Source organism: Megalops cyprinoides, chromosome 8 (assembly GCF_013368585.1).
Source record: "Megalops cyprinoides isolate fMegCyp1 chromosome 8, fMegCyp1.pri, whole genome shotgun sequence".
Taxonomy (NCBI): Eukaryota; Metazoa; Chordata; class Actinopteri; order Elopiformes; family Megalopidae; genus Megalops; species Megalops cyprinoides.
Window position 1 is genome coordinate 21,417,370 of NC_050590.1, and position 26,159 is coordinate 21,443,528.

At 42.3% G+C, this 26,159-nt stretch overlaps 1 protein-coding gene across 1 annotated transcript in view; it reads right to left on the bottom strand.

The window, feature by feature from the left end:
- Nucleotides 1-914: 914 nt before the first annotated feature.
- tshz3b (teashirt zinc finger homeobox 3b) overlaps nt 915-26,159 on the bottom strand; it is a 37,733-nt gene continuing 12,488 nt past the window's right edge. The window contains exon 3 of the mRNA XM_036535721.1: nt 915-4,915. Coding sequence (XP_036391614.1) covers nt 1,671-4,915 — 3,245 coding nt within the window. The 3' untranslated portion in view covers nt 915-1,670. The remainder of the gene's footprint in view (nt 4,916-26,159) is intronic.

Genomic DNA, 26,159 nt, shown 5'->3' on the forward strand with positions numbered 1-26,159 from the left:
ACACTGGTTGATGATCTGTGACCCTGTATGCTGGCACCTTTCTCAGGTCAATTTGGGAACTCCTAAGGCAGCCCCAGGGGGAGGCCCTTTGCTGAGGCATCTGGTGATTTGCATGCATCAAGCTTCGTCTGCAAGGCCTCGCACACTCGTCAAACGCCCGTCACCCACAGACACTAAACACAATTTTACTTTTACGTGCTCATTAGCCATAGTACATTGCAGACAAAATTATGAGCCCTGACACACAAAATTATTGCAAAAAACATCTTTTAATGCTGCTGTAGAAAAAAGGTTATATGAAGTCATATAATGGGTGCTTCATTGTCAACAACAAAAACAGGGCACAGAGTGCATAACAGTGTCTGTGCTGTTTACATGCCAATATTTTACACATAGATTTTCATACGCTGTCAGCTGTCAGTTACTTCTGCAAATTAATTGCCAAAAATGTAGTAGAACTGTCAATCTGTGTGCTGGTAACCATAGTTACGTTTCATGTCCATAAAAGATAATGCTGCAGTATGGAATTATTGGAGAGTAATTAGACAGAACAAAAAAGTTACCAATCTAAAAGGCATTCTACAATATGAAATGACAACCAAGAGTGCTTATAAATAAGAGATTACATCATGGAATGCCTCATAACTTTATAAAGTAACATCTTTTGTACAAACTTTCTTTTAATGTTCAAGAAATACAGTACAGCTTTGTACTAGAGGTTTAACCCTTTGAGCACGAGGTGGAAATAAAAGTTTTATGTGAACATTTCTATTTATATCATTTGATTAAATAACATATTTATAAAACTATTGTGCAAAACAATTTAATTAATGTCTTCATATATTGTGCACCAGTAGATAGTCATAATCATCTTAAATTAAAAATATAAAAATGATGCATAATTTAGACAGGAACTGGTTTATATTTTTATATATACATTTTTACATAGACCTGAATTCATAAAGGCCCCTGAATCAATGAAAATCAAGACTGCAGTTTTGGATTCATACACCCATATGCAACATATACACCTGTACAAGAATTGAATGTTGGACTGTTGTCTTTGTGTATATTCTTGTATTGAATAATTAGGCCAATTTTTTATCTCATTCATTTCTCCTTAATATTGGTTTTGGAAAACTTAATGTCGAAGTGCTTTGCCGTACTCAGAGGGTTAAATGTTAGATGCTGATACCAGCACACTTAGGTCACATTAACAAAAAGAGAAAAGAAAAGTGCACCAGATTTAGTTATTAAATGCTTAACTAAATTGTCCATTAACGCATGCAGCTTAATGCATCTCGAGGATGCAAAGAAACTAAATCCAATTTACACAAATTCCAAACACATACCACTTCATTTTAAATGTTCTTTTTTTTCCTTCATTTTTTTACCAGTAACAACAGCTGATTATGCAGCGCCTCTATATTAAACACTGTACAGTTAGAAAGGAAAGATCTTTTAAAAAAAAAAGGGAAAAAGGTTTTGGGCCAGAGCAAGTCTCCTCTGGAGATAAATCAAGACCATGTGCCGAAACTAAACAGTAGTTTTATGGCATCTTTGTGCAGTTTTTTTTTTTTCTTTCATGTTTTTTTTTGTTTCCTTTTTTTTTTAAAAATGTCACTTAAAAGAAGAGACAGAGGAAACGCACAATGAGTCCCAGGATGGCGCTACTGCTTTTCCATCTCACAAACGTATAGGAGGTGATCCTCAGGAGACTTTCCGTGGGTCTTGCTGAGGTGTAGCTTAACGGCGTGTTTGCTTGCAAACGTCCGGTTGCAGAGCTTGCACTGGTAGGAGGTGCCATTGCCCTCGTCCTCAGGGGAGGGGGATGGGGAGGGGGTAGAGAGCAGTTTCTCAGACAGGCCCTTGGTGTGCCGTGCAATCTGGCTGCTGAGTTGGTCACCGGACAGCTTGGCCAGGTCCCTCAGCCTAAAGCCCAGGTGTGACTCCAAGTGGTTGATGTATGTGGAGGGGGTACGAATCTGGGAGGCGCAGTCATTACAGAAGAACACAGGGTGACCAGAGTCCAGGTTTTTCAGGAACTTGGTCCCACCTGTCCTCCTCAGCTGGTACTTGACATTTGCCAGCCAATGGCTGATGGTGGTCATGGACAGGCCGGTGAACCGGGAGATGTGCATCCGTTCTTGAGGGCTGAGGTCTGACATGACGTACTTCCCCTCAGATGTTTGCCGTAGGCTGGCAGCAAACTGAGCCTGCAAGATCAGCAGGTGCTGGGGATTCCAGTTGGACTGTCGGCCTTTGCGTTTCTGGGCTGGGGAGCTCTCCTCTGCCTCCTCCAGGGTCGCGCCCTCCACGTCGGACCTCTCCGACAGGCTGGTAGGTGTGGAGGACTTTGACGTGTGACTCTCTGTCAGGTTCCTCAGCATGTCAGAGATGTCTGACAGGGCATTCTCACGCAGTGGAGAATTTGACATGAATGACACGACTGCAGATGTCTTTGCCGTTGTCACAGCAGATGAGGGAGAGGCAGACGACGAAGTCGACGTGGATGACAGGAGAGCTGAACCCAAAGAGCAGCTTTTGTCACTCTTGCCTTTCGTCAAATCTATTGGCTGGTCATTGTTGACATGATAGAAATAGCGGTCCAAATGCTCAGTTTTTTTGGTCTGCACGGGTGGGGTGGCGACTGCAGCCTTTTCGGCCAAGCTGTTGCTCATTTTGAAGAGCATGCTCATGGGGTCTAGTGCAGGCAAGGCTGGTTTGGCAGCTTTGCCTAGGTGCACATTCATAACAGACTGAAGTGCACTCAATGGGTTGACGAAGGGTTGTTCAGGTGGGTGGTCGGTAATAATGGCAGTACTGCCACACAGAGTGGAGGCAGGGAGCTTCACAGAGTCTGTTCCATTCTCCAGTGACTCTTTAGCCAGGGTGTCACTGTTAGGATCTTTGTGGCTGCCTCCACTGCTCTCTGGGGTTTTAGCACGCCTTTCTTTGGGAGAGTCCCCTCTAATTGACTCCCCAGCTTCACTACTGCAGGGGGAGGGTGTGGCATGCCTCAGGGGGGAGGCCTTCACCTCAGGCTCCTTCATCTTCTCTTCCACTTTAGCCACTTTCTCAGTGACTTTCTTTACCAGTTCCTCCATGGCATGAAAGTTATTTTTGGGCAGAGGAGAGGTCTGGCTGCTGGGAGGGGAGATCAGAGGTTGGCTTTTGGTGGGGGACAGGACCTCTCCTCCTGTAAACATGTACTTCAACGGAGAGTTTTTCCCTGAGCCCAGAGAAAGCTTCATAATGTTGGGCAGCTGGTATGCCGCATGGATACTGGGGTAACCCCCCCAGCTGGGGGCACCATTCTGTGCTTTGTTGATAGCTGACGTAACAGTGTTCTCCAGTGACTTGAGGATGTCAAACCCCCCCTTTGGACTCTCCTCGAGGTCTTCTTCTGTTAGGTAGTGGTATTTGGAGGAGATGTCAAATTTCTCCTCCTCTTCATCATTCATCTTCTTGTCTTTGCTGCCAACCTCCTTTGTGCACTCCACTTCTTTCTCCTCCTTCTTTATCTCTGCAGACAGCTTGGGTGAGATGCTGGTGGGTGGGGGCACAGGTGGAGGGGAGAATGCAGTGGCGGCCAGCGGCACTGACTGGACTTTCTCCTCAGCAGGAGTAGATGGCATGGGCATAGGTGGGGACTCCATGATGGGCTTTCCTTTCTTAATAGCTGAGTTGGTCACCTTTATGAAGTGGCCTGTTACCATCATGTGGGCAGTAAGCTCCTGCAGAGTGTCATGAGAGCTTCCACACTCCATACATTTGAGGATCTGTGACTTCCGTGACTCAAACTGCCAGGCATAGCTGGCACCATTTTGATGTCCATAGCGGTTGTTGGGGGTGATGTAGGGATTGGAGGCCTTCTGTAGGACATCACTGGTGTCTGTCAACGAGGGTTTCGGGGTTCCTGCTGAGGAGTCTGGGGAGCTGGGGAGGTCTAACTCTATGGGTGCCCTCTTTCGGGCAGATGAGATAATTTTGGCGGCCACAGGGGTTACGGGCTCCTTGAGAGGCACTTTCTGGTAGTGTTTGGTCTTGATCATATGGACGCTGAGGTCCTGTAAAGACTCAAAAGAATGGCCGCAGTACATGCACTTGAGGACTTTCTGAGCATCCTCTTTTCCCTCCATCTCCAGGAGGGAGCGTTTGCGTGGTTTGGACCATCGTTTGGTGCCATTGCTGTCTGTCTCATGGTTATCATCGCGATAGTGCCCAGTTTCATTCATATGCACTGTCAGCTCAACTAGAGTGTCGTACGCAGCACTGCAGTCCTTGCAACGGAACTTGCTGGCACCACTGAAGATAGAGCCGTATAGTTTGGTGCTCTGGCGATAGAGCTGCACGGTGCTGAAGAGACTGGGCTCAGGGTGAAGCCGACTCTGAGACACCTGCTGCAGGGTCTTCGCCACTGCGGACTGGTGCCAGTCATAGCTGCCGCTGCCACAGCTGCTGCTGCTGCTGCTACTACTACTGCTGCTGCTCCGCTGTGGCTTCTCTGTGGCAGGCTGGGTGAGATTCAGGCTAAGGGATGACCAGTAGGAGTTGGTCAGGAAGCTGGTATAGATGGCCTTCATCTGCTCCAAGCTGTCTGGACCCTGTGGAGCATCCTCACTGGGCGTGGCTGTGGTCAAGGGCTCTTTGGCCATTTCCTCCTCATTTTTCACAGAAGCGCTCTCAAAATCGGACATGCGGTCACTGGACTCGCTGAGGTGCGATTCACTGTCCATCTCATGGCTGGAGAACTCGGCTGCCGGGGACCCCTGGTAGCCCTGGCCGTCTTTGATGAGGAAGTCCTTCTCTGAACACATGTACTTAACTGGGGGTTCCTCCTCAGCAGCTGAGTCATCTGCTTCCACATCCTCGTCCAACAGAGCAGCCTCCCTCAGCTCATCAGGAACATAGGCTGTAAGAAAAAGAGAGAGTCTGTGAAGTACACTCCACCAGGAGCCACCACAACATACCTTGATAAAAATATCAAACATTAATGTCCTCTCCAAATTCTGACAGACAAAATAATCATTCTCAAATCATCTGAAATCACCCACTGTTATGTAATTCTCCTTTGGTAATCCCCCCTCTTATATTCATGTTATTGGCTAAGTGGAATAAAGTTTTCTTCCTGTCTTCTTCATTTTTTATTGCAGAAAAAAATCCCCTCTCTTCAAACATAATTTGCCACCTTATTCTTCTCAAGGGGCAACAGCTTGAAATTAAAACTAAATTTGAAATTAATGAAGCACATTCTGGAGGTGGCATTCATTTCTAAAGTAATAAATTACTTGTATCAACCTCCGAGACAGCAGTTCCTGTCTGTCAATTAATATGTCTTACACTTCTCCTGCCTCTAATGCATTTCCTAACAGACGCAGTCACCATTTAAATTAAGCATGCATTTTCACTCATTACAGATCCGCGGCTCGTCTTTTGGTAAATCAAATGAACATATACAAATTTCAACCATGGATCTCTGTAAATGACATACACTTATGTAAATAACAAGAGATTCAAAAAATTTGGATAACTCATTTCTTTTCCTTCAATTTATGCAAAATGAATTACTGAAAGAATCAGTGGTAGGAAGTGATTATTTATTGTTTAAGGAAAACATTTCAAATTGACATTTGACCCATTTTCAGTTCAGAACAATGAAAACAAGACATGAGATGCACATTACTAGGGTAAAAAAAAGTTTCAATAGTTTTTTGTTTAAAAAAACTAAACATTAAATCAACAGGCTGTTATGTTTACATTTTTATTCAGCTTCTAGCATGAACAACTGGGAAATGTTGACGTGAATGTACTACATGTATATCCAAATGTTGTACAAATTTCTTGGGATATTAACTGTAATTCTTACTTTTGTACCCTGACATTTATCCTCACAACCACAGGGAAACAAGAACTTGAACATTTTTGAGACTTAAAGAACACATATTATATCATCTTATATTCATTTTTAACTACAATAAGAACCAATAGAGTCCAACCTCCATTGTCAAATCTATATGTGAAAAACCTGGTCAGGTAAATACTTTAGCATGTAACACAAATTATCTAAAACAAAGATAATTAACTATGCAAATTATTTCAATTTAAGCAATCTGACCCCTGCATTCAAGATTTTCAGTGAAAAGCTGAACCTTTATTTGTTTGTGTTATTCCTCGCATTCAATTTTTCTAATATACAACTTTTTTCTCAAACCTCATAGATTTCTAAATATATAAATATGATATGTCTCACAACTAGTTTCACACTTCCATATCATAAAATAATTGCTACCTGAATTCATACGGGCAAATTGAGTTTTGAGTACTACTTAATCTTGTGCCAGCTATTGTCTGCACCTGTTTTGGGGATGAACTACTATGACTATCAGAGTAAGATCTCAAACTTCACCAGTCATCTCCTCTACTGTCTTCTCTATCTGCATCAGTTCTGTATAGTGCATCAACAGTGAAACTTAAAAAAAAAACACTGTCATCATGAGGTTAGTCATTTGTTGTGATTGGCAGGGATGCAAGCGAAGATGTAGAGGCACAACACATAACTTACAGTGTTGCTGCAATAAAAAGCATGCCTCCAGGCACTCCAGGCTCCAAGTCTTTTTTACATACATCTTTTACTCTGTTTAATGTGATGATCAAACTGAAATGTTTCAGAAACAATGCGTTCACTTACAAATATTTGTCTCAGAGGGACTTGTACCTCTGACTAGGAGGAAACTAAATTAACCATCAGTTCTTTATAAATGTATAACTGTATAACAACAATATGATGAAACCATCTTGATTAGCATCAATTCAAACTAATTCTATTATAAAAATTCCAGTTTGTATTTTATGATTACCTTACGTGATGTATACATATGGCAATGCAGAAGGTTTTCTTCACTTTTGATAGTGGCAATATTCAAGTGGTACAGAGCTACCTTTGTAAAATGCTGAGTATGATTTAGTTTACAAAGTAAGAGTCACAAAGGAACAAAATCTGCATATCCACAAGAAAACTTTAATTCACATTTTTTTTCACATTTTCCCTTCTAATCAGTACAGTTGTTATTTGTCATTGAGAAGTCCACTTTCATTTATTTTTGGTCTATTTTTATGGAGAAAACATTTTGTCACTGTGTTACGATAATGACAGAAATTAAAATGTTCTGCATCTTGAGACACTGCGGGTAGAGAAAGGCCTTGTGTGAAATGTAATGGATGAATGCCTTTCGCAACAACCACAGAAAACAGATACACTCAGAAGATAAGGGGAAAGAAAACAGAATCCTTCTCCCATGAAAAGGACTGGTCGCTCTTATCCCATCAATGAGAATTTGGATTTTTAATCATCATGTTCATTAACATGCATATCAAAACAGCCTGTTCTGATCATAAGGGTGTCTCTGCCCATACACACATCATAGACATGGCCAAGCACACAGCTACAGGCAGACACACACACACACATACACACATACACACATACACACACACACACACACACACACACACACACACACAGTCTGCCATCTGTTCCTAATCAACCAGAACGACAGCTGTTTAAGAGAACAATGGTCTCGCTGAGGAAGCAATAGAACTTGACCAGCGCACACATCAAGGCCAGTATCTAATGTGAATGCTCACAAAACACAATCCCCACTTAAACATAAACATAACTAAACCACATGCTGAAATGGTTAGCAGATTTTAACAACGTAACCAGGGAACGGAATACAATCTCACAAAATGGCAAACTGTCAGCGTTGTCTATTCTCCAGAACACACACCCAAATTATGATCCGTAACCTATCAAACGTAATCAGGCCACATTCTGAAAAATGGAGCAGACAGGTTAGTGTGTTCAACAACAATGCTAGGCTGAGAGAATGTAAACACACTTTTTAGGACCCCAAAGCGGTTGTACTGGATCTGGTCCCTTTTCCCTCACCCAATGTGTGAAGAAATTTCCCGGAGACTGACCTTCCTCTGAACTTGAAGGGACACACCATCTCCTGCCATGTTTCTGTAAATTCAGTTTGGGGTGTAAAAAGGCACAAACAGACAAACACTGCAATATGGCCTTCGGCCCTTGGGTCGCAGCCTCCTGCTGGGACTGCGAAAATGGTCACGTGGTGCAAGATGACACACGATGGCAGTGAGAGGTGTGTTTGGAAAGACCCCAGAATACTGGACACACAAAGTGGTTCACACAAGGCACTGCTGGACATGGGCCAGACCAGCCTGCCCAAAACTGACCAGAGACATGATGTTCTTGCTGGGAACAATATTGAGTTTTCATACCCGTCTTTCTCAAGACTGTAGTACAAGCCATGTCATGCAGGTGCACAGTTAATTAGAAAGGGGGGCAGCATTAAATAAGAAAATGAAAATAACCCCCTGAAGTAACTGGCATCTGAGAAAACAGGGAGACTGATATTAATATGTTCTGGAGTGTACATGCAAAGCAGAACTGTTTAAATCACGCTATCATGCTAGAAGCAAGGGTTTTGTTTGGTTGATATTGCAGTTAGCGAATACCTGATACCTGCACCTGAGTCATGTGCATAACTGTTTTGTGCCTAAAGATGCTGTTTAACATGTTTGATAAGAAAAGGTTGAATTTTTACAGACGTGTAACATGAACACAATGTTTTTTCCTCACTCAATCTTCATTGGTAACATATGCAATTTATTTATGCAGTACTATACAAGTCTATCAAGTGTTTTAGATAATTTCAATATGTTAAAAATGACCACATACAACAATAATTCAGCAATAGTAACCATAATCAATATAAGGTATTTTGAGAATTTGTTACCATCAGAGTTTCATTTGTCAGTGAAAGTGCATTTCTTTCAAATAAAAAATAAACCACAAATTGCATTCAAGTACTAGGATGCACTTTTTTGTGAAATAACTAGACTTTTACTCAAACAGAAGAGAATATCCTATTCTTGTGTTGGAGTGGAGGAAATAAAAGTCTGCAAAAGTGAAACATTAAAAACTTCACCAGTTAATTAGTGGGGAAAGCCTCTGCTTTCTGTCAACTAACACATCTAACAAAAAAAAAAAGTCATTTTAACAGATGCAGGGGTTGGGGGTTGGGGACTTACCAATGGTGGCACAGGGACAATTCATTCAAGGGTGAAGCTTAACTCAAAACGGGTGCTTGGAATGTTTTCCTGTTTCACAATACTGCCAGTCCTGTTTTTTTTTTTTTTCATTCCACGTGAAACTCAGGGAAACACCACTGTACTTTCAATAAAAAAGGATGCTATTGACTTCCAACAATTTTTGTCAGAACTGTGTTCACTAAACAGTTACCAACACAAAATAAATATTCATTTATTCATCATTATAACTCACTGTGAGGTGCATTGTAATATATATTTTTTTGTAAAAACAAAAAGACGCAAGTACTTTTTATATGCTCTGAGGAAAGAAATGTATACATTACTACTCCCACTGCCCAGTGTCCTCATCTCTTGTTAATAAAATTTTAAGAAATCTGTCAAGGTCTTTTAAACTGAAGCCTTCATGAACTAGTGAGGAGCACAATATCATTAAATCAGGGAAATCTATATGAAACTGTTGTTTATTATTAAGAACAAATTGGTGAATCAGTAGATTAATGAACAAACATAAAAAATGTTCTGACAGCATGATGCGACTGTCTAAAAAGCCTAATGAAAATGCATTATAGATTCGAGAGGATATGGCATCTGTGTATTTGAATCACACCACAAATATTTGCGGCAACAGGGAGTACGTGCACATTAGCATGAGTGTCAGCCAAGGTGTACGGCATGTGTTAGTCTCTCCCTCCCTCCATCGCTTCCCTGAAAGTCACACTAAGTTTTACAGCAATAGGGGTACAATCTTTTAAAGTTGAAGTTTGTGTTTCTTGCCTACATGGAACAGAGACAGATTTGGAAAAGACACAGGTGTTCCGAACATCTTCAGCCTTCTAGAATATATGTGGATGTCTGAGAAATTGTAAGAAAGGGGGAGCATAATTAAACTTGCTATATATAGCATCAAACCCAACATTTATAATTTAAGATATCACTCACTAATATGTCAGTGACTGCAATGTGTTATCATTACAGAGAAAATGGTTTGTAGCCTTAAGCTGACAATCTCACTGGAAGCCGGGAGAGCAAAAAATTTATATATATATACCAACTACCTATCCCTCGTTCCCAACAAAGTCACTGTTCTCTCCTCCCTTTAACTCACCACTATCATGACCTGCGTTAATGAAGTTAATTGAATTTAAGATCAATAATGCTTAATTATTGCAATTTGACATGCACAGACGAATTGGTCGGGAGGCCAGGAATGTGTGTGTGAATGTGTGGCGGGCCCACGGGGGGCGAGCGCATTACTGGCGGGAGAGAGGGATCGTCCAGGCCTCCCATCGATCCCTGAGCTGTGCCATCGACCTGGGCGCCTGATGAATGGGGCCCACTCTCAGAGGCTACAAGTAAACGTTCCATAAGACTACTCTAACCCCTGTCACTGACCATATCTGTTCAGGCAGGGACCACGAAAACGTATTGAGATGGATTAGAATAACCAGTGCGGCAGCAAAAGAGAAAGAAAGAGAAACCAGTGGTGGGTGGGGGGGTCGGGTCAACACCCTCCACTGATGGGGTTCTGCAGGGCTGGAGTGGAGGGGTTCAAATGGTCTCCTGCATTTAAATGTAAGGCATTTGCAATCAGTGGGGGTAAAGTTAGCTCAGATTGTACAAACTCTACAGTCCAGCCTGCCGATCACTTACCCTCATGCCTGCCCTCATTACAATCTATCCATTTCCATCTGTATTTTTACAAATGAATATCACATATCAAGATCTGAATGGACAGTTAAGATCATTTAATGATGTTAAAGATGCTACTGAGAAAGATATCGCCCACAGCCAGAAGATGCACAAATAGGTTGTTCAAAAAGGCAGAACAGTGTTGGGCTGTAGCTGCAACACCATGACAAAATTGGAATCGTTCCAAAAACAATAATGGTTGCCTTTGCCATGAGTCTGTGACTGAATAAAAACAGAGGCTCAGTAATTTAGTGAATAAAACAACATCCATTATTTCATACTTACACAAATATGTTAAAACTCACTGCCATGGCTTGTGTCAAAACTACATCCTTTTTTACATATAGTGATAAAAAAACAGCTATTGACGTCACACTCAAGGCTTGCATGTATGCTTGTCTGCATCTGTTCATGTGAGTTTTAATCAGCTATAATGTACCCAAAGATGACAAAAAGGAAAAAAAAAAAAACATTAAATCCTCAAATGTTAAGGAAAGAGAAAACCAAGGCAATGTATGCATATGCATCATGATAGCTGACCATTTATGAAATTTGTAATGACAAAGTGTGTGTCTGTGGATTAAGAAATATAACAGGTTTTGAAATGCTGACAATAAAGAGGCAGCGGCGGAGTAGCGTCAAACTGTAAGATTATGCATAAACACTATTGAGAACAGTGCTAATCACCTCCTTATGCCATTCACTTGAAGGGTGTCTGACAGCGTATTTACATTGCGCACCGTAGACTCGAGGTGTCGGCTGCGCTGTGAGGATACTTTTCCCTCTCTATTACACCCTGTGGATACAGGCGCTTTCAGAAGCCCTCAAAGTTGAACAAAGATGAGCTCCCTTTGTGTATACAACTCACAGGCTGGGGGAAGGGTGAAGCCACTGTTTCCTTGATGAAAAAATAAAAAAATAAAACAAATCAGAAGTTTTTTGTTTCCTTAAAGGCCCCTGTCACAAACCATATATCCATTGAAAAGACGCCACGTATGATCTTTGAGTAGAAAGCACAGCAGGCAAAACCAGCTTCACTGCTCATATTATAATTGGACACAATCTAATATTTTCCCCCATAATTCCACACAGAATTACTACACTTAACTACAGCAGAGGCTGTAGAAGGTTTGATGCACCATTTCTTCATGCTGAAATCCACATCCCATCTGTGTAAATATGGATTTCAATACAACACTGAATACACCTAAATCAACATTTACATTTTTGTTTTTCGCTCACAAGCATCAGACACTTCCAGAGAAGATGTCCATCTTAGTCTAACCCGCCGATTCAGAACGATGCTTTTAATAATTACAGCAGAGGCAACAAACTAATGGGAGAACTGCGCCTCGGAATAAACAGTCTCAACACAGATTTGAACTGACTGCGCATACTAAGAAGGGCAACTAGCAAATCTAGCTTGGATTCTTCGGGGACAGCGAAGCGGTTGAATATCATTTTTGCTTGCAGGCACCATAAACAGATCGCAAGAGCGCACGGGGGGTGGGGTGGGGGGGGGGGGGTTGGGAGAGCAGCGACAGCCTTGCCAAGGGGAGTAGTGCCATTGTTAGGGTACGGAGTCACCTCCAGGGCAGCCCTCTCCTCTTCAACTAGAGCCTTCACCTAACACATCAAGGGCCTGCCTCTAGATGTCCTGCATAAATGGAGGTGGTGGGCAGGGTGGGCAGTCACACCTACACCTGCAATGTGTGTCCATGAGCTCAATTCTCACCTAAAAAATGCGCAATCAGGAAAGCCTCACAAATATTTGATATGACAGGGCACATTAGTAAAATAAGTATGAATACAAAATACACAATATAAGTGTTCACACTAGGGTCTTCTGTTTCGTGTACAGGATTTAGTTACACCTGTATTTCCCCTGTCAAATGTATACCGACTTCTCCCAACAACCTAAAATTTATTTCAACTTCTCATTGGACATATTAATAATATTAGTAGTGTGAAATACTGACCAGTTTTTAGAAAAGTTCTTGATGCCCCTTTTAATAAATATCTTAATATAAATGTAATCAAAGTGGTTAGTGTCAACAGTGAAGATAATCTCCACCATTCAGATAAATTCAAATGCTACTCCACACAAGCGGTAACATCACAAAAATGCCTTCTTAAATCCACAAAGCTTCATTTGACTTCCACAGCTCCTTAATTCCCAACACAATGATGCATCAGCTTGCTCTCACAAGGGCAATACTCCTTATTATCTAGAAATTAAAGGTTGTGTAAATTGAATTCAAACTTTTTCAAACAATAATGTTGTTGTGTGCGAGCATAAAGGTTTGATTGTGGCCCCGACTCTAAAACAGGACAGCGATACTGGGAAAGAGAGAGGTGACTTTTCAAAACACACGCAAACATGTACACATTTGCATATGTTCTTGACTGAACAGTACAATATTCAGCCCTAAAACACTGAAATCTTATCAACCCCATTTATTCTACATTGGGTGTTTACTGCCCTTTCAAATGCAGATTCCCTTTTGCTGGTAATTCAGTAGTAGTACTCTAATTAAAACGTGCATATTATTAACTAAAAAAGTTTTTTTTTTGGTTTGCCACCCACATGTATCTGTGTTCCAATGCTTCACTGACCATCTGTGCTCTGAAGCTGAAGCTCTGAGTAAGTAAGAGAGCTGGCAAGTAATATCAGGAGGCACCTGAATTTCTTAAAGCCAGCGTTTGTCACTGTCATTTTCCATTATGTCAAAATATAGCGCACACATCACATCTGCGTCCTTTTCAGTATCAAATTTTAATGGCCAGGAAATGGCTACAAAATAGTACAAAGAAATGTGGTGTGTTGTACTTAATGAACGTATCATTACGAACAGTTTGCAATTAAAATGTTTAAATACTACAACCATCCTGCATGTGTATTCTTTGTGCAGCCCAATTAAGCCAAGAATATTTGATTCAACAATGAATACGTACACACACGCATGCACGTGCACGTGCACGCACACGCGCACACACACATACGCACACACACACACCATGAACCTTGTGTCAACTGATAGCTGTTAGCTTTGTTTTCTGCAGAGAAAAACATTACAGAATATAGTTCTGAAGACACAAGCCTTAAAAAAAGAGAGACTAGAAGCCCTACTGTTTTCTACATCTCTGTGTGCACTGTGCCTCCCTGCAGTGCCATGCTAACTCCTTGACATTTAACATTCATTCTTGGCTATCATAATGAGGGGGTTGATTCCTTCTTTTGCAGATTCAGTCATTTAATAACTGTGATCAGTTGCATAAATTCACAATCCAACTGTCTCTCCACCCCTGCTAGAAAAAAAGAAAACCAAAAACAACAAAAAAAACAGGCAACACTAATCTGTTCACAGATCATGCCAGCAGAACTCATTGAATAAGTGTTTCCTAGTTTCCTAAAAATACAGATTGACTAGCATGCCTTTTTGTTTTACAATGGCAAGGACGGGGGTGGCGGGGGGGGGGTCCTTGATTAGGGTCTAGAGTGTGTATTACAAGTAAGGTTCCACCTCTCACTCCATGCTAACAGAGACCAGGCTTTTAATAGCATGCTGGTATAGCCCCTGAACTTGGCACAGAATCACTATGATTTTGCTCTTCCTTTTTTTTTAGCTTCGCTCAGTCCTTTTGTCTTGGGTCACTCAGCATGAGTCAATTAATTAACATTTCCTGAAAAGGCAAATTGTTAAAGATGTTATTACTTGAAAAGAAACCACAGCTCTAGCTGGTGAGCTTGTTCAGGCCTTTAAAACATATACAAGGACAAAACTGCATGAACCCATATACACACATGCACACAACTTTCAGACTGCTACACTGTCCCCATACACTGACCAATGTGGTGACCAATAAAACACATCCACTCGCTCACTCTCTCTGAAATGCCAAAGGGCTGTTCCTAGCCTCACAGTTTAGGCATGAAGCCCATCACTAATTATGCCAGCCCAGTTAAGTTACATTTTATTATTATTATTTAACTGTCCATGAAGACAAAGCAAAAAAGGAACTGCAATTTAACATAGACAGTGTGTTCCAGTTCCACTCAACCCTTTCCTATCGGCAGCATATGGTGGTCCCCGGCATTTCGCGCAGGTGTTTTCCACCCATGTAAACATGCCAATAGGCAAAGTTCAACTTCTTTATGGCAGTGCGGTGGTGCCTCAGAGCGTGTGAGTCAAACTCGTGAAGCATACGCTTCTCCTCCACCGCACCAGGACCAACAGAGAGGGGCCCTGTCTGCTCAACGCCGTGACCGCTGTGACAGCGGTGCGCTGAGGAGCATGCGGTGGGCGCGCCAGGGGTGCGTCCCGGGCGCCGGTGACGGGAGACATCACTGCGGTCGCCACGGAGAAGAGAGGGGAGTGAGAAGAGGACGGAGGACAGCGATGGCCATGCATAAGCGGCCTGTCACTTCCTATCCCCCCACCGACGGCTCACCTAGACAGGTGACGAGTGGAGGGGACCCACGCTGCCGGTGTCCTGCTGAGTGCAGGGCCCCAGCCCCCATCTGACAAATCAAAAGGGACTGGGCCGCCCCTCTCCCTGCCAACTGTCTTCACAGTCAAGCGGCCTGTCTCCAGCACGTCCCTGTGGAGTGACATTTCCTGTCCTGACACCACGTCCCCGTCATCTGACACTGTCACTTGAAAGTGGCTAAGTGGCACAAATGTTCCTATGAAAGCCATACCAGCCCTTTACCATACCCCTCTCCCTTCCTGCTCCTTCAGCTCCTCCTTTTACTTTATACCACCTTCCTCCCTATGTTACTAATGCCCAAAGGCAAACACATTCAAGAAGTCATTCACAATCTAAACATCATCTCAGCGCTTTGATAATGTTTGTTCTTTATTACAATTCCAACCACACTCCTTCTGGCCAATTGCTGTGTGACTGTGGGGAATGTTTTCACATGTATGTTTCCTAAAAGCTGGCTGAGTAGAGTTTTGGACTTCAAAGGGAACTTGTTTTCTGATGGAGGCTCTCGCTCGGCAGTGCGTTCAGATCCGCTCAGTGCAGCGTTTGATTTCTGGCCAGTGTTAACGCTGCTGTCCAATCCCGGAAATGCTTGGCAATTTTCTGACGCGTTCTCTGTGAAAGTGACAAGCCTGTTCGGAATGGATTAAATCAACACACGGATCAGGATTAAACATCACAGTGTGGCACTCATCACAGGGCCACCCCGTCCAGCCAGAGCCAGGGCTACACCAAACACAGAGTTACACCACAGATACCCATACAAACACCCTCAACACTCTCATACTTGCAGTACAATTGCAACACTAACTACAGAAGTAATGTTCTACGGAGGAACAAAGAACCATGTAAGACCAGCTCTTCCAATCTTTATGACCAATCAGGACAGAGATAACACTCAGCAGAAAATTCACTGCAGCCACTTTCAGAGCATGGTATTTGTGACATGTGACATCATTGAATCTGGAGTCAGGCAGACCCTATGAATTCACTGTAGGATACCTCTCTCTGTTGTCTCTCTGTCATTGTCTGTTGTCTCTCTGTCACTGCAGTGGTGAGCTGGAGCAGGATGTATGCTGGCAGTATTATTCCAGATACACACAAAGATCACTCTCCAGCAGAGCTGCTCGTCAGATACATACCCAAATATACTCCCCACAAGAGGTTTTGCGTGTAATGCTAAAAAGAGATGTACAGTTATCAAAATAGGAATATTCATCTCTTCCCAAAAAGGAATTTAGAATGTGAGCAACTTTTTTAGCATCTGACATACCATGCTCTATACAACAGATATGCACGGGTATAACAAAACCAAACATACACAAACATATATGAATTTTCCAGTTATTGTTGAAAGAAACTATACAAAGTGCATGGACTGCCTTTGCCCTCCTTCCACCCAGGCCATAAGTGTGCTGTGTTTGTGATGATGGAGGAGGAGGGGGCGTGTGTGTGTGTGTGTGTGTGTGTGTGTGTGTGTGTGTGTGTGTGTGTGTGTGTGTGTGTGTGTGTGTGTGTGTGTTGGGGGGGTGCTCAGCCGTCACTTTCAGCTCTGTCTCAAAAGGCAGACACAATATGCGATTATCAAGCAGGGATGATGATCTCCAGCAAATTATCCAACAGCTCCCATTCTTATTTAGATGCACTCCACTTGGAGCAGTCACATTCCTAAACTGCAGGGGCAAAGCGAGGTCACCCTCATTGTTGCCAGGAGGGCTGAGAAAGGGGGGGTTACTGTCGACTGGGAGACAGGGTGCACAAGGAGGCAAAAAACGGGGGAAATCTTGCCCCCCGTGTCTTCTGAGAGGTGCCGGGATCGGCTCCGCTCTGCAGATCAAATAAAAGAGGGCTCTCTCCCTCCCTCTCCCTCTCTCCTCTGCTCTCCCTGCAGAATCATGGGAGGCTGTCAGTTCCCTGTTAGAGGGGGGCTGGGTAATGGAAAGGAGCAGATCTGGCCTGCTGGGAGCCCTGCGGCGTGCTATGCTCTGGGACCCCAGCCTTACTGCAGGTCAGTCCTGGGCAGACGCAAGGCCCTAACACAAATGTTACTGACGAAATAATAGCCATTTTCAACGATAATACACAATTTTAAGAGCTGGCGCTCGTCTGATTTAGGTGGTCGGCGGATGTGTCAGGCAGAATGCTCAGCGAAGGGGAGGCCCTAATGGGTAACTGGCAGGCGCTGGCAGTCTTATTTCTGCTCTAGATTTGGTTTGTCGTTGGGTATCCATTACCTGCCATTCTTCTCTGATCTCTTTGGACAGGCCTGATCAAAAGATGTCATCTGACCTACTCCACTTGGCAGAAACTTGTACGAGGCTCATGAAGGGGGCCAACCTGGCTATAAATAAAATGACATTATTATTTTACTGTCCGATCATGTAGAAGAGACAATTATGATAATGCAGGGTCTGTCACGGACAGAGAGTCAAATTGCTAGGTCTCACGCAAACGTATAGGGTAGCTCTCCCCCTCATCCTGATCTGCCTTGTCGTTTTCTTTTTGGGTCGGTTGCCTGCACCTCATTTGAAGGTAAAAACAAAGCTGAAATGAAGCTGCTAATGCCTTTGTGTCCAACCCAGCTGGTTCCAAAGCCCACATTTTTTTTCTCTTTTTTCTTTTCAGGGAGGGAGGCTTGGCCAAACTTGTCAGTACTCCAGTGATAGCAGTGCCTATTGCAGAAACAGTTCCTTTTTATTCCAGCATCTTCTTATTCTAATCTAATTGGAAGATGAGGTCTTAGATAGGATTGGGTATAATGTCCTTTACTATAACTCTACTATGTCCAATTTCAAAATAGTAATATGCGAGAAGAGTTCAGTGGGGGTTGAGGGAGCACCGCACATGCTGAACACAGAGTGGACGAAAGACTGAACACAAGAAATACACACAAACAGGCTGGGAAACTTTAGTTAGCCTGCGGAGCAATAAAAGCTCTGAAATCTGTGAGGTTTAGAAGAAAGAAAAACGGCTTGCAATAAAGCTTTAAAACAGCAGTGCTCCAAGGCAATTTAGACTGCAAAACACAAACCATTAAGTTTGTGCATTATCTTTTAATTTAATCTTGAATGATTTATAATCCATCAGGCAAGGCTTCAACCATATCCAATTATTCTCTGTGGCTTGATTGACAACAAAGGTGATTTATTAAGCTAATAAAAAGTGATGTGCGCTGAGCTCACGCTGAAAATAACCAGCCGGACGGAGACTTTAAAGAGACATTCACCCTTTTTTTATAATTGCAGTGTTTATGTCACTTCATGGGTACAAGTTAAATAAATCAGAACATACAGGGATACGCCAGATTCCCCAACAATCCTGTAAAGATTCTGTCTTAAAACGGAAATAATGTGTCTTACTGAACATAATGACTAAAATTTTCACAAATCAAAAACAGAATACATTTGAGAAAATTACTTTGCATGCAACAGTAAGTGATTCATTTCAATTTTAATTTTCCCATCCGTATTATGTATGCTAACTTATTTTGTGCTTTATCTCTTAATGTTACGCTTAATCACTTGATAGTACTGAAAACCAGAAACTGAGGGTCCTAAGTTCATTCACTTAATAATGCATTTCAGGGATGACATTAAGAAATATTAAGCTGTTTACAGCAGCAAACATGTATGCCTAGTTAATGAGGCTTCAACCCCCAGAATTTAAAAGATGTCCTCTGCTAATTCTATAAAAGTCCTCTTGCTGGAGGATGTACAATATTTACAAAATGTGCACACAAATCACTTCCTGGTGCAGTTCAGAATTGCAATTGCACACTGATTGAGATGCATCCGATGTCTTTGAATACTCTGAGCAAAATGTGCACTTTTGCCCTCCAGTAAAAAGCGAAATGTGTGTAAAGCCTTTGAAAAAAATGTTTAAACCCTTTTAATTAGCATTTAATGTCTCAGCCATGCTTCGCTTACCATTATATCAGATTGACTGATTCTGTTAGAAGGTACAGTACTGTTTCACCACACACACACAACACACACACACACACACACAAACACATGCGTGTGCATGCACACACACACGGATGAACAGACAGTGCTGTATCAACAATACACATCAAGTAAATGTCTGCTCAATACAGCTACAGTATTTTTTTAAATGCAGGGGCTAAAAAAACAAGGATAGGAGGAGCAGCAGTACTGGAGTCATCTGGAGTAACTGTTTACCTTCTGTAGCAGAGATCCTCAGGGAAGGGGGGGGGGGGTGTTAGGGAGATGAAGTGGTGAACATGAGGCCCTCTCCTCATAAACAACAGGATGGCGCTTTAATGTCCACAATGCAGGGCTGTCTCAGTGAGCACAGCGCTTCATAGCTAATGATGCAATCAGAGGCCGTGCAATCAAACCTTCTGCGCTGGGAACGTATGGGGTGGAGAGCAGTGCAGGGAAATAAACGAGACGCTGCTGAGGATGCTGCACACAACTGGAAGGGAAAGGCATTTTTCTCTCAAATAATATATGTGGTATAAAATGGAATTATTCAAAGTGTGTGTGTGTGTGTGTGTGTGTGTGTGTGTGTGTGCGTGCGTGTGCGTGTGCGTGCGTGTGCACTGCGTGCTTGTATGCGGTGTGTGTGTGTGTGTGTTTGTGTGTGTGTGTCTGTGTGGGGAGGGGGAAGAGTTGGTTTGTGATTGCCAGTTTGTTTGTATGGCTTTCAAATATTGCTGAAGGAGGAACATGGCAAAGGTTTAAGCTGCTAAACTAGTGAGCTGCACAAGCACAGACTGCCAAATGCACAGACACATACAAAACAGCCTCATTTCCATACAGGAGATAAAAAAAGAAAAAAGAAAAAAACATCCATAGTGGGAGTGTGACGTGCCCGCATATGTGTTAACGAGAACACTTAATTATCTGGGGAAAATGGTCAGTGCACTAACGCCGAAAACAGCCTCAACAAACACTTTATTTCCATCGGTTCCTTCTCTGTCATCTTCCCTTTTTCCTGGATGGCCTAACAGCAGTCTGACAGAACAGGGCCCAGGCCGTAAGCTCAGGCTGTAGAACGGAGGTGCCCCTTTATGGGTCTCTGCAGCTCATGTCACACATCGTCTTATTGTTGGTTTATTTTTGCACATGACGAGAGGAGGAGGGCCGTTTAAAAATAAAACTGAAGGAGACAAAGGCGGTGCTTATGCGCATGTGACGTGATGCATCCTTACGCTGGGGGCTGCCAGTAGGGAGCGGGTGATAGGGGCCAACGGTGCCCTCCCGATCGGAGCACTGCTTCTGACCCAGTAACCAGCAGCCTCAGCCAGAGAGATGTTGGGGGAGGGCTGGAGGCGTGGTGTGCGCTGGGGGACTGTGCGCTACGTGCCGAAATTAAACACAAAAGGATGTAAACAGGATGCGTAATTAAGACACCACTGAGCCAGACATCGGGACTGCTGCATGACATAACACGTACACCGACGGAGGAGAGGAAAACGAGAGGGAAGGGGGGGAAGAGAAAAGAGAGAGGAGACAAGACCGAGAACTGCATGACAGGCTGCTGCCACAGCAGAGCCTCTTCCGCCTGGCAGTGCCACACTGTGCAAATGGGAGAACACTTCCAGTTTGTCAGAGGGAAACAGCCCAGCTTCACCTTCCCAAAGAGGGGAGAGGGAGGCATCATGGCCTTCAACTTATATACACAAACAACAAGAGCACTCGCTTCCCCCTACTTTAATAAAATTGGTACAAAATTGAACAAAATAGTACAAAATTGGTGAACCAAAACTGCACACCCTGCTGCACTGAGACTGGTTCATTCTGCTTTTGAACATTAGGGTGCATTAGGGATTGATGTGCACACAGTGCTTTGTTATATATTAAATGGTAATGTTGGTTACATTGATGTATGTAAAACACATTTCAACACATTTCAAAAATACATTAAAATAATTAGTTATTAAGTTTGCTATAATGTCATGATATTTTGAGAAGTTTGTACAACATCCCTGATGACAAATTGGGAATGTCAAACAATCATTTTCCAATTTGAAATATACTGTTTTATAGAATTTACAATGCACAAAGTTTGATCCCTTGTATAAAAGAGAGCGATACTATGCATGTAAACACACATATCAGTTGACTAGCGTGGATGATCCATATTAATGTGATTAAAATAAAATACTGTAGCCTTCTAATAAAAAAAGATGAAAAAAACATGGACACCTTGAAATGAACATACATGCTAAGCATATAACATTGTTTTTAATTCTACAATTTCCCTTTTTTAAATCAGGGTGTGGCCTGAATAACTTTAAGCACAAAGGTCTTAGGAACTTCCACATAAAATGAACAGTTTAACTTCAAATAATATAAAAGTTGACACCATACTGAAATATCTTACAATACAATTAAAATAAATTCTTTCAATCCTTGCATGGCATTAAGGTTATAAAAGAAGGACTGGAAAATAAGAAATAAGAAATTCTGAATAGGTCAATGCATTCTTAGGATGTTATGCTTCCGCATACAGTGCCTTGTTTTCCGTTTGTTGTGTTGCTGAAACATTTAGAACTGCTCTGTCCAGATCCAGCCCTCACCGAACGAGACAGACAGCCGAATTGCTGCCGACAACCTGATAGCACGTCCTATTGTCTATTCCCAATCCGGTGCTCTGATTCTCATCCGATCGAGTGCGTTCCAGCCTCCAGGGCATGGGCTGCGTTTAAGAAAGCACCACAGGTGCAGGTACTGGATACAGTTACTTCCCTCTGTTTTTCACTGTTGTAAAAATAAAGGCAGAGGTGTCCAACAAATTAGAAGTGTCTGTCCCGACAATGTGTTCACGTTAATTTAACAGGAAAGCACAAAATTACAACATCCATCTTTCAGGAAGAATGGGTCGATTTTCTCTCATTTTTACCAGTTTGTTCAATTTTTATATTTGCTTCTGTTTGTTTTCATGGATTTGATTTATCCAATAAAGGACCATTCTCATACAACTAAAATGGAATAAAGTCAAATGAAATCATGGTAGAATTACCATGAAATCATCAAAAAACAAAAAAAAAAACACCACATTCCACGGCTTATTTTTTTCCAAATAGTTATTTTTAAAATTAGCATTATGATGAATGGTCCACATTTTGTGTCCTTCAACATCTACTGCTTAGTTCACTTTCCGATTACTGTAAATACTCTTCTATCCAAAACCATCAGGTTACAGAGGGAACACACCTCTTGGCACGTTGTTTTGGGCTGATGGTGTCTCATTTAAGAAGGGAATGGATACCGTATAGATTTCAAAGGCCTGGAGTGGTCAACGGGTTCAAGAAGTACAGAGGAGAGGAGGATGAAATATGACAGGAAGTGGCATGCCAGCTTTGATTATATAATTAGCACTTAAGACCATGCACAAGTGGAGTGGGCTCTTTCGAGTTTTGGCTGCTAAGGGTGTCAAAATGGCTTCTGTGTGTTTAAGAATGCATCAAAGAACGAGAGAATGAAAGACTGTTTAGATGCACAAGCAGCCCCTTAGCTCTCATTTTCCCAGCAAAGTCCCAAGCCTCCGAGACTAGGAAGAGGATTAGCCCATCCACCCCCAATTAGTGTATGTGTGTGTCTGTCTGTGTATGATTGTGCATGTTCATATGTGACTGTGCTTGTGTGTGCACGTATTCCTGTATGCATGCATGTTCCTATATGAGTGAGTGTGTGTGTTTGCACATATGTTCATTCCAGGCCTGGACGTAAGGAAATCTACAACCTGGAGACGCTATCAATTCACAGGCACACATGCATTACATCAGCTGAGGTGTACAACATCTAACCTTCTTTCAACATTTCAATGATATCACATTGCAAAAACATTACCTGGGCAATGCACCGGAGAGAGTGGTACTGTTGATGTTGTTTGCTTAAAATAACTTTCCAACTAATACAAGGATATAAAAGAAAATGCAGTTCCAACAACGGATGCTTAGGTGAAACCTAAGGCACTGGAGAAGTCTAGAGAAAAGGGAAGTGATCTACTGCTGATAAGAGGTTGAGAGAAAAGACACTGAAGTGTCTCTCCAGCCTGACAGCTTTACCCATGTTTCTCATTTCTTACATGTATGTTTCAAAGCAGTGTCCCACCTATGAATCTACAGAGTGAAACAGTACAGTGATATTCCAGATAGGAGAACACCCTTAAAATATATAATATATGAGTGATAAAGGGGAACTCCCAAAAACCACCTCACTGTGAAACAGGGTTAACAGAATCCCAGAAATTAAGATTTAAATGATCATCCTTTTCATATCCAAGATCACCTTTGATCAAAATTTATTTGTTACTTGTTTGATAGTGGATGTATTTTTTTTCCTTCCAGTATAGGTTATTTCCCCATTTTTACATCAGGCAACATTTTCTTCCCCTTTTTCCCTTTCTTTCACAGCCTGCGTGCAGTAACTCTAAACAATAAATAACAAATAAACAGCACTGTAAGCAAGTGCGGGAGATAATCCACATCCTGCTATCTGCGCAAATGCAGAAACTTATCTGCATTGTAGTGCACTGTGTGGAAGACAGTCCCTATCACATATATTAATGTACCGCAGGTTTGGGTGTCATGATAAAATGATAAGTGCACAGATGCCAGCCTGATGCATGTTTAAGACGCTCCTCCTCAGAGGCTGTGGGCAAAGTTTTGGTTTTAACCCTGAGCAGAGATGTGGGCGACGGTATACTGCAGTCAGTGTACCATGTTCTTTAACGAACCACTACAGTCCTTGACAAATCTCCGCTGCTAGCAAACAATTGAAAGGGGGTAAAAAACGACCCCGAGAAAAGGACAGATAGAAGAAAATGCTGAGTAACCGACATTAACAGAAGGACTGAGAGAATGAGAATGTCTTCTCCTCAGTCGCAGTTCTGAATATTCAGCTACTACAAGCAGAGGCCACAAACACTGCCAATGTTTCAACAGCCAAGAGGCACACTGACAGGCTGGAGAATTTCCACAAAAATTAATCTGTTTAATGCCATTTTAAAATTTTTTACCCATTTCCAAATCCAGTTTTAACGGTACGCTATGTCACGGGTGTATTCCGATACAGCTGGTCCCAGTGTGAGCTGTGTCCGTGTGTCTGGAATTCCATGACACGTCCCGTAATTGATTAGTGTGATTTACTGCCTTCCCACACATTTCATTCCATTTTTTTTTAGGAAAAATTCCATGGCTCTAGCTGTTTAAGGCCTCAGGAATTCATACACAATGTAACCCTTGTTAGAACTGTCTGTAACATCCTCCCCTCACACTCAGTAGGAACGTGGACGTGTCATTAAGCTGCTCCAGGAGATGTTGAGGAAGGCCACAGCCTCTGAGCAAGTGGCTTTAACCCCCATGATGGACTGCTTTAATGAGAGACAGTCACCTAACAGAACCTCACTCCCACCCCAGGCACCACAACCCGAGCGCCCTGATTTTAGCTTGACGAAAATGAGATGGGTACTAGAGAAGAGGGTGTCTGTCAAGAAATCACTCACACTCTTGCAAAATCTGACCAAATAAATATTATTTTTTTTGGAAAACAGGCAAATAAAGAAAATTGTTAAACTGATTCAAAACACATAAGTAAATATGAGTACGTGTACCTGCCTGAAAACAGGTAATCAGCTAAAAAGCAGGAGTAATAATGCTACTGTCTCCCACATGGATGCACATCCTGGGTGCTTTATATTGAGCAGGTGATGCTTTGGTTATAGTAGAAAATTTACAGACTCTGCATCCTTGTAACTCAAGACTGAAAAAGCAAAACAAACGTAAGTGTTTTCTTGAATATTACATTACTGGGCTTGTTCTACATGGTTAACAATGTTAGAACCACCACCTCAGCACAGTTCTGGGAACTATGTTGTTCCTATGCATATTTGTTTACTAGCTTCAAGTTGTGGTGAATCATAACTTCCTTCTAAGTGAATATATATCCTACACACTTGGCAGTGTAACATCCCGGTTCGCATTACAACTGTGGAATACTCCAACAGCCGCCTCCCAGAACGTAAAAAAGATCACAGTGTGTGAACATCAAGACTTATGAATGTGACTGTGTTTTTATCAATCCAAAATTGAATCTACCGTAATATAAAAAATACATATTTATTTTTAATTCATACAGTTAAAAACCAGATGACAATGTTAATACTTCATGTGCGGAGTTGTGAGGCTCTGTAGTTCAGAATGTGAGGTAGCAGAAAAAGGGCTGCCAGTAACTGGGAATGGTTCTTGCCCAGGGCAAAGCTTTAGGCTAAACCATTTTAAGTCAGGTAAAACGCAAGGCTATACTGTGCTGCCTGTATTCCCACAACATTATTAGGCAATGTTATGACTACTCCTTGTACTGCAGCTGTGGAGAGGGAGCTTGTCATGTGGTTGCGTAGGTCATTAGATAAACAGTCCTCCTCAACACATTGCACTCATTTCCCACAGCTCACCTTTCAATGCAGCCATAATAAATTTGCAGCTGATGATAAAAACGATGAGGATGACAATACTGGTGATGCAAAAGCCAATCAGTGCTGTGCACTGCAGTAAAAGTATCAATCTGAGAACATTAGGACTGGCAAATATATGCGGTGTGTGTTCTCAGTGGGGTTTTCTGTTGTTCCTGATTACCCACTCAAGCCCAAGCAGTGTGTGACTAAAACTAAAATGTGCTGATCAAAGACACTCATCTTGGTCACCTACAGAAAAATGAACTGTAGCACATATTCTGGAGTCTCCCACAAAGATGATGGAGCAATGGGCTTATGACCATGGGGTGGAGAAGAGGTCGAGGGCTATGCATGTAAACCCAAGGGAGGAGGTCGTTCTTGCTGCATGGCACTGCCCTTTGTAGAAAGTGCTGTTCTTC